The following is a 13752-nucleotide window of genomic DNA, read 5'->3' as shown; positions in this document are numbered from 1 at the left end:
AACCCACTGTAATTTAAATGGTTCTAATTCCAATGTAACTGAACATTGAACACAATTACACACTATCAAGTTTTCTCATTTTCTCAAAAAAACATAAAATAACACTTAATTTTAACATTTATTCTCTCTTAATTCAACCATATGCACAGCATGCTGGGAACTAACAAGCACCGCCTAGTTTCAGTTAATGCAACACAAATCATTCATGTAATCCAACACAAACGGATTAAGTAAACTTAAATTTTACATATAATTAATCAGAATGAACACAATTAAATGAAGTTAGGACAAAATGTATAGCAATTGTGTTGCTTAAGCTAATTTTATTTAAGCAATGTGAACAAGCAGCAAAAATATTTTTTTTCAGTGAACTAAGGAAACTGCAACGTTCAACAGCTGGAGTGCCCTTGAGAGCCACCAGAGGGCACTCCACACCAGACTATTATCACTCCCTCACAAACTACATTTCCCATAACTGCCCAGACTCATCATCACTGATTGCATTCACCTGTGTCTCATTACCCTGTTAGTCTCAGCCTATTTATACCATGTTCACTCATTCACTCACTGTAAAGTTTTGTATGTTGTTGCACTGCATTTCTGAGCGTTTTCCCTGGTTTCATGTCTCTTGGTTTTTTTTTTGGCCTGTTCTGTGGATTACTCTTTTGCTTCTGACCCCTGCCTGTTTTGTTTGTTTGGACGGCCTACCTATTGTTTTGACCTATTGCCTGTATATTGGATTACGTGTCTGGATTGCCCCTTAATTAAAGCTGCATTTGGATCTCAACCTTCGTGTCTCGGAGCAGTTTGTAACAGAAACACAGGGCTTAAATACATGAGGAGCGTAATCAATGTCAAACAGAACAGGTGCGGGAACTAATTAACAACCAGGGAAACTTACTAGGGAACACAGACAGGCAAACAGGGAACCAAAACAGCATGATAATAAAACAGAGCATAAACTGTTACACAAGCAGCTTTCTGAAGTCCTGTTGTGAAATCTGCATATGGAAATCTTTCGCTCACATGCGAAATTCCCAATCGAGTGGATTTCTATTGAAGAGACTGCATGTCGATGCTCACGTTAAATGTGACAGCATCCTTTCCTTTTTATACACAATAATGTCAGTTACTTTGTTTATTTTTGCTCAGATAATAGTTCCAAACGTGGCCACAGCAGAATTAAGCGTTGTGTTTTCAGGGCAACACGCAGTAGTGTTTCGTTCCTGATTCAGGAATCATTTAGGTCAGTGGTTCTCAACCTTTTTGACTCGAAAAGCCCTCTTATAGGATATAGGCCTATTTTTCCGATATTTCGACTGCAATTATGAAAATCAAACTTTGTATTAAAAGAAACTAGGAGTGTCCATACATTAAATTACTTAACCACAATCCATTAAAACATCATGATTCAAAAAGAAAAATGGGGCAGAAATATGATTTCAGTTTATATCATGGTTTTATTTTTTAAGATAATAATATCAATTTAATAATGTAAATTTACTTTTTTAATTAATTACATTCAAAGTCATCCTGAGGCCTTTTGCTGAGGTCCCGCTGAGTTAGGTGGACATGTCACTACCTTCTAGTGTAATGAGAAACCTACTGATAATCCCCACCACTAAAACACACACTGACAATACAAACACTAGACAAGCGGAGTGCTACAAAAGTCCACTTGCTTTCGGACTAAATATCAGCAGTCTTGGAAGACTGCTCAGCCAATCAGATTTAAGAACTGACACTAACTGTTGTATAAAATGCAATATTCATTGTTTCTTGCAGTGTTTCCCACCAGCTTCAAATATGCCACAACTTCTGAATGAGGAAATGTTAGTATAAATAATAATAAGCAATTGCTTGTTCCCAGGGAAAAAAGGAAAGAGAGAGGGAGCTATACAGTATATCATATCAAGCCAACAGGAATCATATTTTTAGCCACCACAACAATAGTTCCTGCTTTTTTTGGAGTCCAGGAAAATAAGCCAAGCAAAACCAGACCTTCAATGTATTGTGGTGAGATTTCTGGCTACTTCTTGAGTGCCACCCCATTCGTACAGTCGTAGCCTACATACCTTTCTACTCCCTCTCTGGGCCGGATGCCAGCGTATCAAAGTGGCACTGAACCACCAATTGTACCACTGAGCTTTTTGTCCTATGCCTATGTGCCACTCCTGAGTCTCAGTAACCATGGTGACATGCTGACTGTGCCAAGCATACATTTGGTGCCCTTTCAATGACAGAATAGAGGGGTAGTAACTGGGCAGGGCAGTTATTTACAACACCATCATATTTGGGGATTGGCTCTGCTGGTTCACTCTAAATAGATGATGGGTAATTCTGTCCAGATGAGAAAAACTTTAAGTGAGGCATTCATTTCCATACTTTGAATAATATTAAAATATTAAAAATCGAAGCTCTTATTTATTCATTTATTTTCATTTAAAAGCACAATACATGTCTTCATTTTCTGAGGACACCTAGAACCCGTCATGGCTTGAATGTCCCAGAGCTGAAAAGTCTTTCCCAGTACATTTTGTATAAAACTTGAGTGCTATATTCACTGCAAAAAGGGTCATAATTTTTTTAAACGCAACACTTTTCTACAGCTTTTTCATTTCATGTGTCATCCCTTATTTAGAGTCTTTCACTCCGAAAAAATACTGTATTGATTTTCTCATTCAGATGTGTAATAGTTCAATAATGAAAACACACTGGAATAAAACACTTCTAAAATGCATTGGCTTTAAATTCACTGACATGTATCGTTTCAAGGATGTAAAGCTAATCTCATTCATTCACTGAATCGTGCAATGAACAGCATGACTCAGATTCAGATCAAGCTTAGGGCAATAAGGTTGCCTCTGACTTCTTCAAACGCATCTGATTGCTTGCTTTCTTTTGCATCTTTTATAGTGAGACAAGACTCACTATTATTGACATGAGTAAGTAAAATGTAATTATAATTACAAAGTATAATTTGTAAGTATATGTTGGTTTGACAAAACATACTTTTATGCGATCAGCAAAACTGATAAACTGCATGTTCTCAGGACTCTGAGGGAGCTTTCATTCATGCAAGCAGTTTATAACCCTAAACAAGCATTATAGCCCCAAAATGAACTGATGTGAGCGGACGTTCGAGATGTGTATTTGTGTTTTGGGGTGTTTCTTTGTGTCTGTAATAAGTGCGTATAATCGTTCTTTTTATTTCTTTTTGTTTTGAAGCAAAAGCAGCCCACCCTAAAAACAACAAGCACACAATCACTCCATTATGCAATGACAAAAGTGCCTTTGATGTGGTGGAAGCGGAGCAATCTAGAGTCACAACAGCACAGAGAGGCAGGAGATATTTACTGAGTGAACACACTCGGCTTACAGGAGCAGTGCTGTTTGGAGAGACAGCAGCTGCAGGAGGGACATCCCCGTTGTTTGATCTGTTTCAGTCCCTCTGCGGTTTGGATACGGTTACCCCCAGGAAGCCCATCGGTTTGCAGTTGGGACTTGGGAGAGTTAAAATATCTTAGCCCATTCTGAACATGATTGGCCCAAGGCAGTATCCACATACACATACACTATAAAATATTAAAGTCTGTACCATAAATCATACTTCCATGGGTAATGAATAAATGCTTACATAATAATCTCCCATGCTTTTCTCTAATCTGTTCTGTAAATACTCAAGGCTGGACCCTCTCCTCACAATGTTGCCATGTGGTGTATATGATAACATATTTTACACCTAGTATCTTTTAGTTGTGGGATGTATAAAGAGTATAAACCTTTTCTGCTTTCAGTTAGATAGACAGATAGATTATAGATAGATAGGATAGATTTGTGTTCAGGGACAGTATGCTATAGGGTCCCGTGCACATGGCTGACTCAGTGGCCAGGCTGAGTGGGATCCTCAGCCTGTAGGAGCACATGACACGGATGCACATGTGATCTCTCGCCCCCTCAGACACCAGGAGAGAAGAATTCTCTCTCAGCCCATTTGAAGGTCATGGCAGAGGGTCCTGCAACCCCAGCTGTGTGTGTGTGTGTGTTGCAGACTATAGTGAACCTATGACTTGCATATCAATAAACAAGTGAATCTTATTGACATATAATTATGTTGTGGATTATAGTGGCACATGGAATTGTCTTTGTAACATTGAATTTACAATGAATGATATTGTAAATATAGAACACATCTGACTTTAGGCTATAATACATTGGGGAAAGCTAGCAACATATCAGCACGTCATATAAGATATAAGGGTGTATTTTCTCATTGCTACTAGCGAAATACGAAGCTCTAAATAAATCAATGTATGTTCATTTTACATTGTTGTGTCGTGTGTTTGGCGCAGCGCGTTTGGTGAAACTATCGTGCAGCCGTGTCTGTACACGGAAAGGGGGTGTGTGAGGATACTGGCAGCGTTTCATGCAGCTCCAGCGGACACCTAAAGCGGGACTCACTGGTGTGTGTGTGTGTGTGTGTGTAAAGAGAGCTAACACACTCTCACACACACTTAACATTTGGACACAACATGGCGATGAGGGACACGACGACTCTTCCCCGACTAACAAGACCACGTTATATTATAGGTTAGGGGGAGCGCGCGACAGGGAAATACGTGAAATTACGCGAAACGAATTAAACCTGAAGAGATTATTTCCCGAATTCCATTATATGCATGTAGCTTGTAGCGGTCATATAAAGCACACTGCTTTACCCCGCTGCTGGAAATCAAACGCTGTACATGGCGGTGGAGAATATCTGGCTCTTCTGTCTACTTTCTCTGGGTTACTGTGGAATATCCGTGCAAGGTAATACAAGCTAAATCTAATCCCCGGTGTTTTCCCATGCTGTGTCTTTTGAGTTGTATGTGTGTGTGTCTTTTAGCCTACATATTTAAATGTATTTCTTTGTATCTGTCAGAGTGTGTGAGTATAGATGGGCTGGAGAGAGAAATTGTGCACCTTGCTTGTTGCAGCGTTGTGGAGCTTTTACTTTATCACGTTTTCCTTTTTTTTAAAAAAACCTTTACGCAAACAGGCAGACTATTTACACTGAAGTAGGCTACAATATTTATTAGTGGATTCAACTTTTTTGTCACATCCAAACTTCACTTTTGTAAACGCACTCAATATAAAGTAACGGTCGGTTAATTAACGCAATAGTTTAGCATATTGAAACATTAACAATCAATTAACAAATCCTAGATTAAGAGACAAATAAAGAAAGCCAATTAGCTCAGAGGGGCGGATAGTGTAGTAGAGGGCTCTAGTTTTGGAATGTACAGGTTCATACTCATCACTCATCATTATAGCAAAGTAAGTCTGGTCAAAGAAATGTTGGACTTTAAAGGAGGTTTGACTGAATGCCTTATTTGGACTTATTTAGAAGCCCCCCGATCGATGGACGAGGGGGTGTCTTAAAAAGTCCATATTATCAGTCCACGTAATTACTTAAAAGTTGCAACCCATTAACTCATGTTAATATATGAAATTATTAACTAATATTTAGATATTAGTGTCCTGAGTGTCCATGAGTTGAATATATGAAACTAATTAGTTAAAATGGCCATTTGTTGTCTTCACACTGAAAACAAAAACAAAAACAAAAAAACAAGTAGAAACTGCAGAAGTTAAATTGTCATAATTCCTCAAATTGTTCTACTAAATTGTGATATAGCCTATAGTAAATAAATGTAGCCTACATGTAAAAGTTCAAACGACTACAGCTTTAACAACAGAAAAGTTTATTTTGTTATTTTTAAACGACCAAAGTGCCTTTCACACAGAACAAGATGACATGAGTTGGACAAGTCAGGTAGAAGAGACGGCAGTCTGCTTATGTTTCATAGTGTCTTTTAAGTGTCTTTAAACTTAAACCAATAAAATACTTATTCTGCAACATTTTCCCACATTCCCTAAACTGCCAAGACAGCAACACATGAAATTAAAAAGATATTTTGTAGCTTGTTATATTACCTTTGTCGCCCACTAGAGGGACTGGACTGAAATACCCCCACCCCCCAAAATGTACCCCCCTGAAAGGCATTGTGTAATTCGCACCCTTTTTAAAGTAGAGAGATGGTGACTTGGGTGAGCGGAAAATTACTGTCACAAGCTTGTTGTGGTATTGATATTTCTAGCTTAGACATTTAAATCAAATAATTGACTTATGAGTTTAAACATGGCTTTGATGCTTTTTGTGTAGAATACCATAGGCCTACTTATGTGCTATTTTATGGCATATATTTATCGCACTAAATGGCATGTAATGAAATTAGAGAGATCAAAGACGGTGTTGTTATGGCTTGAGAGGGGTGAGTGCTGGCGCTGTTCAGTGCAGGAGCTTCGGGCAGGATTCAGCGACTTGAATTCAGTCACAGGCGCTGGAAGAAAAAGGGGTGGGGAGTGGTCAGGGCGACTTATCCAAAGACTATACACCTTATTTACATAACAAAGAAGAGCACTGAAACACATGGGCACCTCTTGGCATCCAGTGATGCCCTTGTCTCACCGATGTCCATTGGGAAGTATAAATGGCAAACACAGCGGTCAAAACAATATGTCATCTTTGAGCTCTGTTAACGATTTTAGTGCCTATATTATTTACAGCGGGGCAGGACCTACTAGTGGTCAATTGCATTAAAAATGTTTGCGCTAGACCGCTGTGCTGCAAGGTGGCTCTGTTTTCTTTAAAGTAGCCTACTTATTTTATTTATTTATTTAGTTTTATTTTTTTATTTAAATATATATTTATTTGTTATTAGAAAATTATAAATACAGCTTGTGATTTTCTTCCAGCATTGTTTTGACAGATTTTTTAAAACATCTTAAAGGTAGGATAGGCAATTTCAGAGAGGCTAGTAATAGTTTTTAAGTCCCAAATAAGTCCCGTCTTCTTTTATTCAGAAAGTAGGATTCTGCCATATTGCTTGTTGCAGTTTCTCCCATTCATAAGTAATAGAAGTGTACCATCTTTGTATATAGTCTTTGGCAAAAACTCATTTCCAAGAGGTAGATTTAATAAAAAGATAATATTATAGTATATTATATTAATTTGCATAAGCCATGTGGTTTGTTCATTCAGTAATATCAGAGCCCGTCTACGGAGAGCCTGCCCACTCCCTATTAAGCCCTATTGTACTGAATTTTCGTTGTAGTACCACCAGAGTTCCACTGGGGGCGATCGCCATGAGTGCAAAATGAATGAGTCAATGGGGCTAGACAGCTAAATTTGTCTCTTTCACCCGATTGCCGTTGAGAAATCTCAGATCTGATTGTAGATTTTGCAAGTTCAACGTGTGTTATAGGTCGAAAGTTGAATGAACGAGTACTTTTGTCGTTTTGATTTCTTACAGGTTGAGTTGTTGTTGCCCATAACACGCTAGCATTCTGCTAATGACGTCAGCATTCTGACGTCATTGACATTTTGAAAGACTTTTTAAAGCAAATAAGTGACTCTAAAAAATCTAACACCCAGCAATGTGTAATTTCTTTGCATCTCCTTTCAAATACAACATTCAAATTACTAGACAAAAAATTATATCCTGAGAAAAGTGGATTTTGAGGGGTATACCGCCATTGACCTCCATTCATTCTGCACTCGTCCTGTGAGCGCCCTCATATGGAATCAGAGTGGAACTGCAACCAGTTCAGAAGCCGGAAGTGTAGTGAGAGTGAAACTTCTCGCCATATTAGACATTCTCTGGTAATATGTATATGTTGAAAGCAAGTGTGCCGCACAAGTCCTTTAAAGTGAAGCCAAAGCATTTTGATCGCCCCCTGGTGGCTGGTTGCAGTAGGCCTATAGGTCTTAATCCCCTCCCTCGACACGAGCCAAACTAAAAAAATCCTATTACACTTCGAATAATTTTTTTCTGAAGATGGTTTCTGTCATTTTTGGTAGTTCTTATCACGTAGACGTAAGTTCAAGTGTTTGTTTTTCCAGTGAGTTTGGTTTTAGTTAGTTATTTGATGCTATAAAAGCAGGGTGTAACATCATGATTGACAGCTGTGCTTGCGATTGAGTACTGGCGGGACCTTGATACCATCGCTGTATCAATATGCGGAAGACTCCCAGAACTTCCGGGAGAGGTGGGATGTCTGTAGCCGTGTTCGCAGGATGCGGACTTCGAAGGCAGTGAAGATCAGACCGAGCATTGTTAAGTGGGACGGTATACGGGGGATTGTGCTTGTTGCCTAGCAACCGTGACAGCTGCAGTTTACGAGCGGGAGTAGTGTTTGTACTAGACTTTTATGAAAAATATTCAACTGTCTGAAAAAAAACCCCAGGATTCTCAACCTGTCTAAATATGTTCACCGTGGTCCATTTTTGTACATATAAGTATGAACTGTATAAAATCGCATCTCAGTAAGATGTCAACATTTGAACCGCTTGAAAGTTTTTTACTTTTTTATTTTTACATTTGTATCATTAGATATTCCAGTAAGTTGAAACCCAATACTTACATTTAAAAGTGTAAAAAAATCCTGTTGTCACCTGCATGCAATGAACTCTGGGGAAGGGTAGGGAACTCCTTTAAAGGAGAACTCCGGTCAATTTTAACATTGAGCTCATTTTTTTTGTAAATTTGGAGTGCTGTCAGTTCAGAGAACAACGACAAAAATCGGTGTTGCCTACACCGTGTTATCCTCTTTTTAAAATTTGCACCCTGTTGACTTCAATGGGGCTAGTTTTAAACCTGCTTTTAGCCTCTTAACATCCTTGATGTGTCATTACAAGTGCACCAGCCATGTGAGTGATTCCTTCAGAGTCAACACGCGGTGAATCTGACTGCAGTAGATGTGAAAGATATTAATAAAAATGATGTTATTTCAGCCAGCGCACATACCTGTATTTACATCCTGTTTTCGGCTGAAGTCCACAGTAGTCGATTGTCGAGTTCGGGCGCATGATCGTACGTACTAAACCTATGCGCGTGAACTCGACAATCGACTACTGTGGACTTCGACCGAAAACAGGATGTAAATACAGGTATGTGCTCTGGCTGAAATAACATTACTTTTATTCATATCTTTCACATCTACTGCAGTCAGATTCACCCACGCTCACTCAAAGGAATCACTCACATGGCTGTGCACTTGTAATGACACATCAAGGATGTTAAGAGGCTAAAAGCAGGTTTAAAACTTGCCCCATTGAAGTCAACAGGGTGCAAATTTTAAAAAGAGGATAACACGATGTAGGCAACACCGATTTTTGTCGTTGTTCTCTGTACTGACAGCACTCCAAATTTACAAAAAAATTACCTCAATGTTAAAACTGACCGGAGTTCTCCTTTAAGGATCCATCGGTTGTATCCTCCATTGCCCGGGAAACGAAGGACGCATTTCGAGGCTACATCTGAAGGAGCCTATAAATTGGGACAGCCTTCGTTGCGGCACTGTGACGCAGTCGGCCTTTGAATGTGGCATTGAATGTGGATGCAGTCTCTGAATTGGCAAGGAGCTTGTGACTGCTGCAGATTATTTCGTTGTTGATAGTGTTACTATAGAAATGCACAATTCCGAGTCCGAGGATGTGAACAGCGAGTAGAACGTCATGGGTTGCCATCACTTAATTATTGTGAACACAGCATAAGCTTGTTGTTTTGGTTCAGGATGAACTGTAAAAGGTGGCTGCTGTTTGTTTGTTTGCTGCTCGGTGACTGTCTGTCTACAACTCTGCAGCGGAGCACAGTATTTTGACAGATGTCACTGCAAGAGATGCTGTAAGCAAAAACATTACTTTGAGAAGGTAGAAGGGGTGGTTGTAAGTAGACCTCCTTGTCTGAGGGTTCAGGTTGATCTTCGAAAGTCCTAAACATAACACCCTATTTGTTCACTGCAACTATTCCCTCCTGTCCACTAAGATTTGTGCCCACAATTTCAGGCTGGCTTTCCCTGAGGCTGTGTGCCGGGTTTACAAAGAGGAAGAGGAATGTTGTTATATGTATGTGTGTTGTTGTGTTAAGTGATGCTGGAGAATCTTGAAGGTAATTTGAGGTGATCTATTCCTCTCTTTTTCCCCCTTCTTTCTCTTTATAAAAATATCTGTGAACTCTTGGTGACTAGATGATGAGTGGTGCACTGATGCACTTAGGAGGCTGTACATCTCCACTTTAAAAATCCAGTTTATGTTTTGCTTTCTTGTATTGTGTTGTCTAACATTCCAGTGTTCTCCTAAAAATCCATGTACAGCTGTCTGGGTTTTTTTAGTTTTTTTTTTTTTTAAGACAGAAGCAGCGTAGAGGCCAGAGGGCATGTTTTACAGGGTTTGTCACATGGTCTCACAGGCATGCTGCTCCAAAACCCGTGACTCAGTGCTGCAGTGTGTGCTCTGTCCTGGGGGGCTCACCATGTTTTGATCACAACATCAGTGCAACATAGCCTGTCCTGCAGAAAGGAAAGAGTTACTCTTTTGTGCTCCATCGCATTATTTTCAGCTTCATCACTTGATCTGCTGTGTAATCTTTCTCTAGTACTGCTGCAGCACTTCTGCCATTACCACCATTAAAGCATCCCTTCATGACCTAATTTTCCCTCTTCTTTATCAAGCCTTAATATTGTTTAATGCCCCTGAGAGGGATGAAGGGATTTTCAATAATTGCACAAACTGTAGACTGAAGCAGATGCTTCTGCATGAAGTCAGGGTAGTTATAGTAGGGAACAGTATATAGATGCATTTATAATTACTTTCGCTGTTTGGTCTGTGATCCTTAAGTTGAAGTTATTGTTCAAAAAGAAAATGTCTTACTGGTTAACTTCTAGGGATGCAGTGATCTGAAATTCTGGCTTTCCTGATTTTTTTGATGTTATGGCTGATAATTGATAAATGGTGAATATTATAAGCACAGCAACTCTCTTCAATATGTGCTGAAAGTGTGTGTCAAGAGCTCTTAAATCTTTGCCATCATTATCCTTTTAAATTGATTATCTAAATCTTAAAACACGCAGATACTTCAATTATCAGCTGATGAAAATTCAATATCAACTGATAAATTAGGGGGAAAAAAATCAATGGTATTTCATATGTTGAGTATGTGAACTGTCATTGAAAAAAGATGACTTTATAGTTCTTTGTAGATGCAGCTTGGGGTTAGTGCGAATGCCCTTTAAAGTCAGCATGGGACTTGATTTTGTCCGCTGGGAATTGATTGGATCATTGTCATTTGCTAATTGCCAGTAGTCTGTAGGGAAAGTTGAAACTGGTCTTGCTGTTGGAAAACCTTATTGCTCTGTTCTTGCGCCGGATATTTAACTCTTTCCCTGACATTGAGGAAACCTTTTCGTCATTTATGAGACAACGCTTCCCCGCCATTGACTGAAATTTCCTGCTTTCAATGTGTTCACTGTTATATGGTAGAGGGCGCTATGACACATCTTCTGAAAGAGTACTGAACCTCCTGATCAAAAGACATGTGAAGAAGAAGCAGAAACAAGCGATTGCATAATTATATAATGCGATCATATAAATTAAAACTGCCTAATGTTACTGAATGAAATCGACCCAGCACGAGGTACAGGACTGCGATGATTTGGGGGTGTTGATTTACTCGATTTTCTCCATCTAGTATGTTTTGATTATCTTTCTGAATCCATCCGATACAGACGTAGTCTTTGACAAAGAAGCATTTTTCTCAGCTTTGTGCTCAAAATTTGGCTTTTTTAGTGAAACTTACCCACACTCAAGTATTGATAAAAAAAAGAATGCATTAAGCTAGAATTTTTTCTAGTTTTTTTTGTTTTTGTTTAAAAGCAGAGGCTGTTTCTTTTGATATATTGCATGATATATTGCATGAAAATTGTCAAAAATGCCGGCTGTGGCTGGCAACTTTTTTTTTTAAATGCCGGCGGGGAAAGAGTTAATTAAAGATTACGAGGGCACATTGTTTTAAAAAAATAATGTGCACATATAAATCATTTATTATAAATTCTGCAACATTCCATGAACAACTTTGATTTCATGGTGACTTGAGGTTTCAGTTAAGATGTTTCTGCTGGCTTCTGTTTGTTTTCTAGATTTACTGTGTATGTCTTTGTTCTTTTATACCTTAACTTTGTCGGTAAGATTTAGGTTGATTAATATTATTTAGTTTTTTTTTTTTTTTTGGTTGGGTGTAGGTGGTAGTTTCAAGCCTCCTTGTATTTTGCATTTGCCGGGTTTGCTGCTCATGGTGAGGTGAACCATTTTTAGGAGAATGAAATGTGGGTCATACAAGGAAGTTATTCATTATCCTACTTCCTGTCAGTCTTTACAAAGGTCTGCCACAGGTTGTTAACCCTAGGAAAGGTTGACAAATCTCTTCAATGATCTCTGTAATGTACTTAATGTTTTAAGTAGTGAGACTTGAAAGTGATTCAGTTGTTGTTAGATAAAAAATTGAACATCAATGTAATATATATTTGACCACCTGCATTACGTCCAATAAGAATCCCCAAATTGATCTATGGGTCATATGAAGCTGATAGTGCTTAGTTCTCTGTGTTCTGTGTTGCAATGGCTATTTGAGTTCAGCATTTGTACACATGGACTCCAGGGATACTGTGACCTGGATAACAGCTGTCAAAATCTATCAGCATGTGGCTTGACCAGGGATAGAACCTCAGATGGGTCAAAGGGAGATGAAAAGAAGGACAAAGGGAGGTACTGGATGGGTCGATGGGAGAATGGACATGTTTAATGAGTAACTGGAATAATTAGTATTGCCCATTTAAATGATCATTAAAGTGATTGCTTGTAAATTCATTTAATTTAAATGTAATTTAAAATGTAACTTAAAGATAAATTAAATTCTGTCAGCAATTACTTACCCTCATGTTGTTCCAAACCCATGACTTTTTTTTTCTGCTGAACACAAAAGAAAATATTCTTACTTTCTTTTGTCCATAAAATTGAATTGAATTAATGGTCACCAAAACTGCTCGGTTACCACATTCCTCAAGACATTTTGTATTTATTTTTTTTCACAGAAGAAAGAGCATTTTACTGATTTGACACGAAATGAGGGTATGATGACTATCCCTTTAAAGTTCTCTCATACTAGCAAGTGACAGAGCCAGTATAGTGATTTTTATTTTATTTTATTTCTTTATTTCAAGTCCACAATATAACTTCAACTTCAATGCATCACTGCATTTCCTCCACTATGAGTTTATAATTGACTTGTTTGCTTACATACAAACTGCCAAGAACATTCAAGCCCTGCCAGAGGCCTCTTAGCCAAGAGCCAGGAGAATATTTTAAAAATAAAGTTGAAGTTTTATTAATGGTTTCTACTGTTCGTAATCACATTTGATCCAATTCCCTTAGTTTTATTGGACAGCTTGCTGTTAAGCGTAGCCAGAAATGTTTCCCTCACAGTGATCAACATCCAGTGTTTTTTCAGCAACTCACCAGCTCCCACTTGAGTTTCTGCAGCTTATGCATAGCAGCTTTTTAAACTAAGACTACTATCACACCGACCAGAATGACCACAGTCAATTTTGTCTGATATCTGTCTGATACTGTGCCAGTATCTGTTTTTGTTACATAAGTACACACACACACACACACACACACACACATACACACACACACACACACACAAAACTGCTTCAAGCCCATGTGTATTGTGATTTACAGCGATTCACAATGTTTATCCAGTCGGTAAACGTTGGTGTTTAAAAGAGGTCATGATCCTTCGGGTTTTGTGTATTCTCTACACATTTGCTGAAACAGAGAAGATCATCACTGCTGTTCAGTAAATTATA

General features: G+C 38.5%; 1 protein-coding gene across 1 annotated transcript in view; it reads left to right on the top strand.

Annotated features, from left to right (window-relative positions):
• Positions 1–4347: 4347 nt before the first annotated feature.
• igdcc4 (immunoglobulin superfamily, DCC subclass, member 4) overlaps positions 4348–13752 on the top strand; it is an 89944-nt gene continuing 80539 nt past the window's right edge. Inside the window, exon 1 of the mRNA XM_079866892.1 lies at positions 4348–4812. Within this exon, the coding sequence (XP_079723018.1) occupies positions 4746–4812 (67 nt within the window). The 5' untranslated portion in view covers positions 4348–4745. The remainder of the gene's footprint in view (positions 4813–13752) is intronic.

This window comes from Squalius cephalus, assembly GCF_949319135.1.
Source record: "Squalius cephalus genome assembly, chromosome: 3".
Classification (NCBI taxonomy): domain Eukaryota; kingdom Metazoa; phylum Chordata; class Actinopteri; order Cypriniformes; family Leuciscidae; genus Squalius; species Squalius cephalus.
This window is presented reverse-complemented; position numbering and strand designations above follow the sequence as displayed.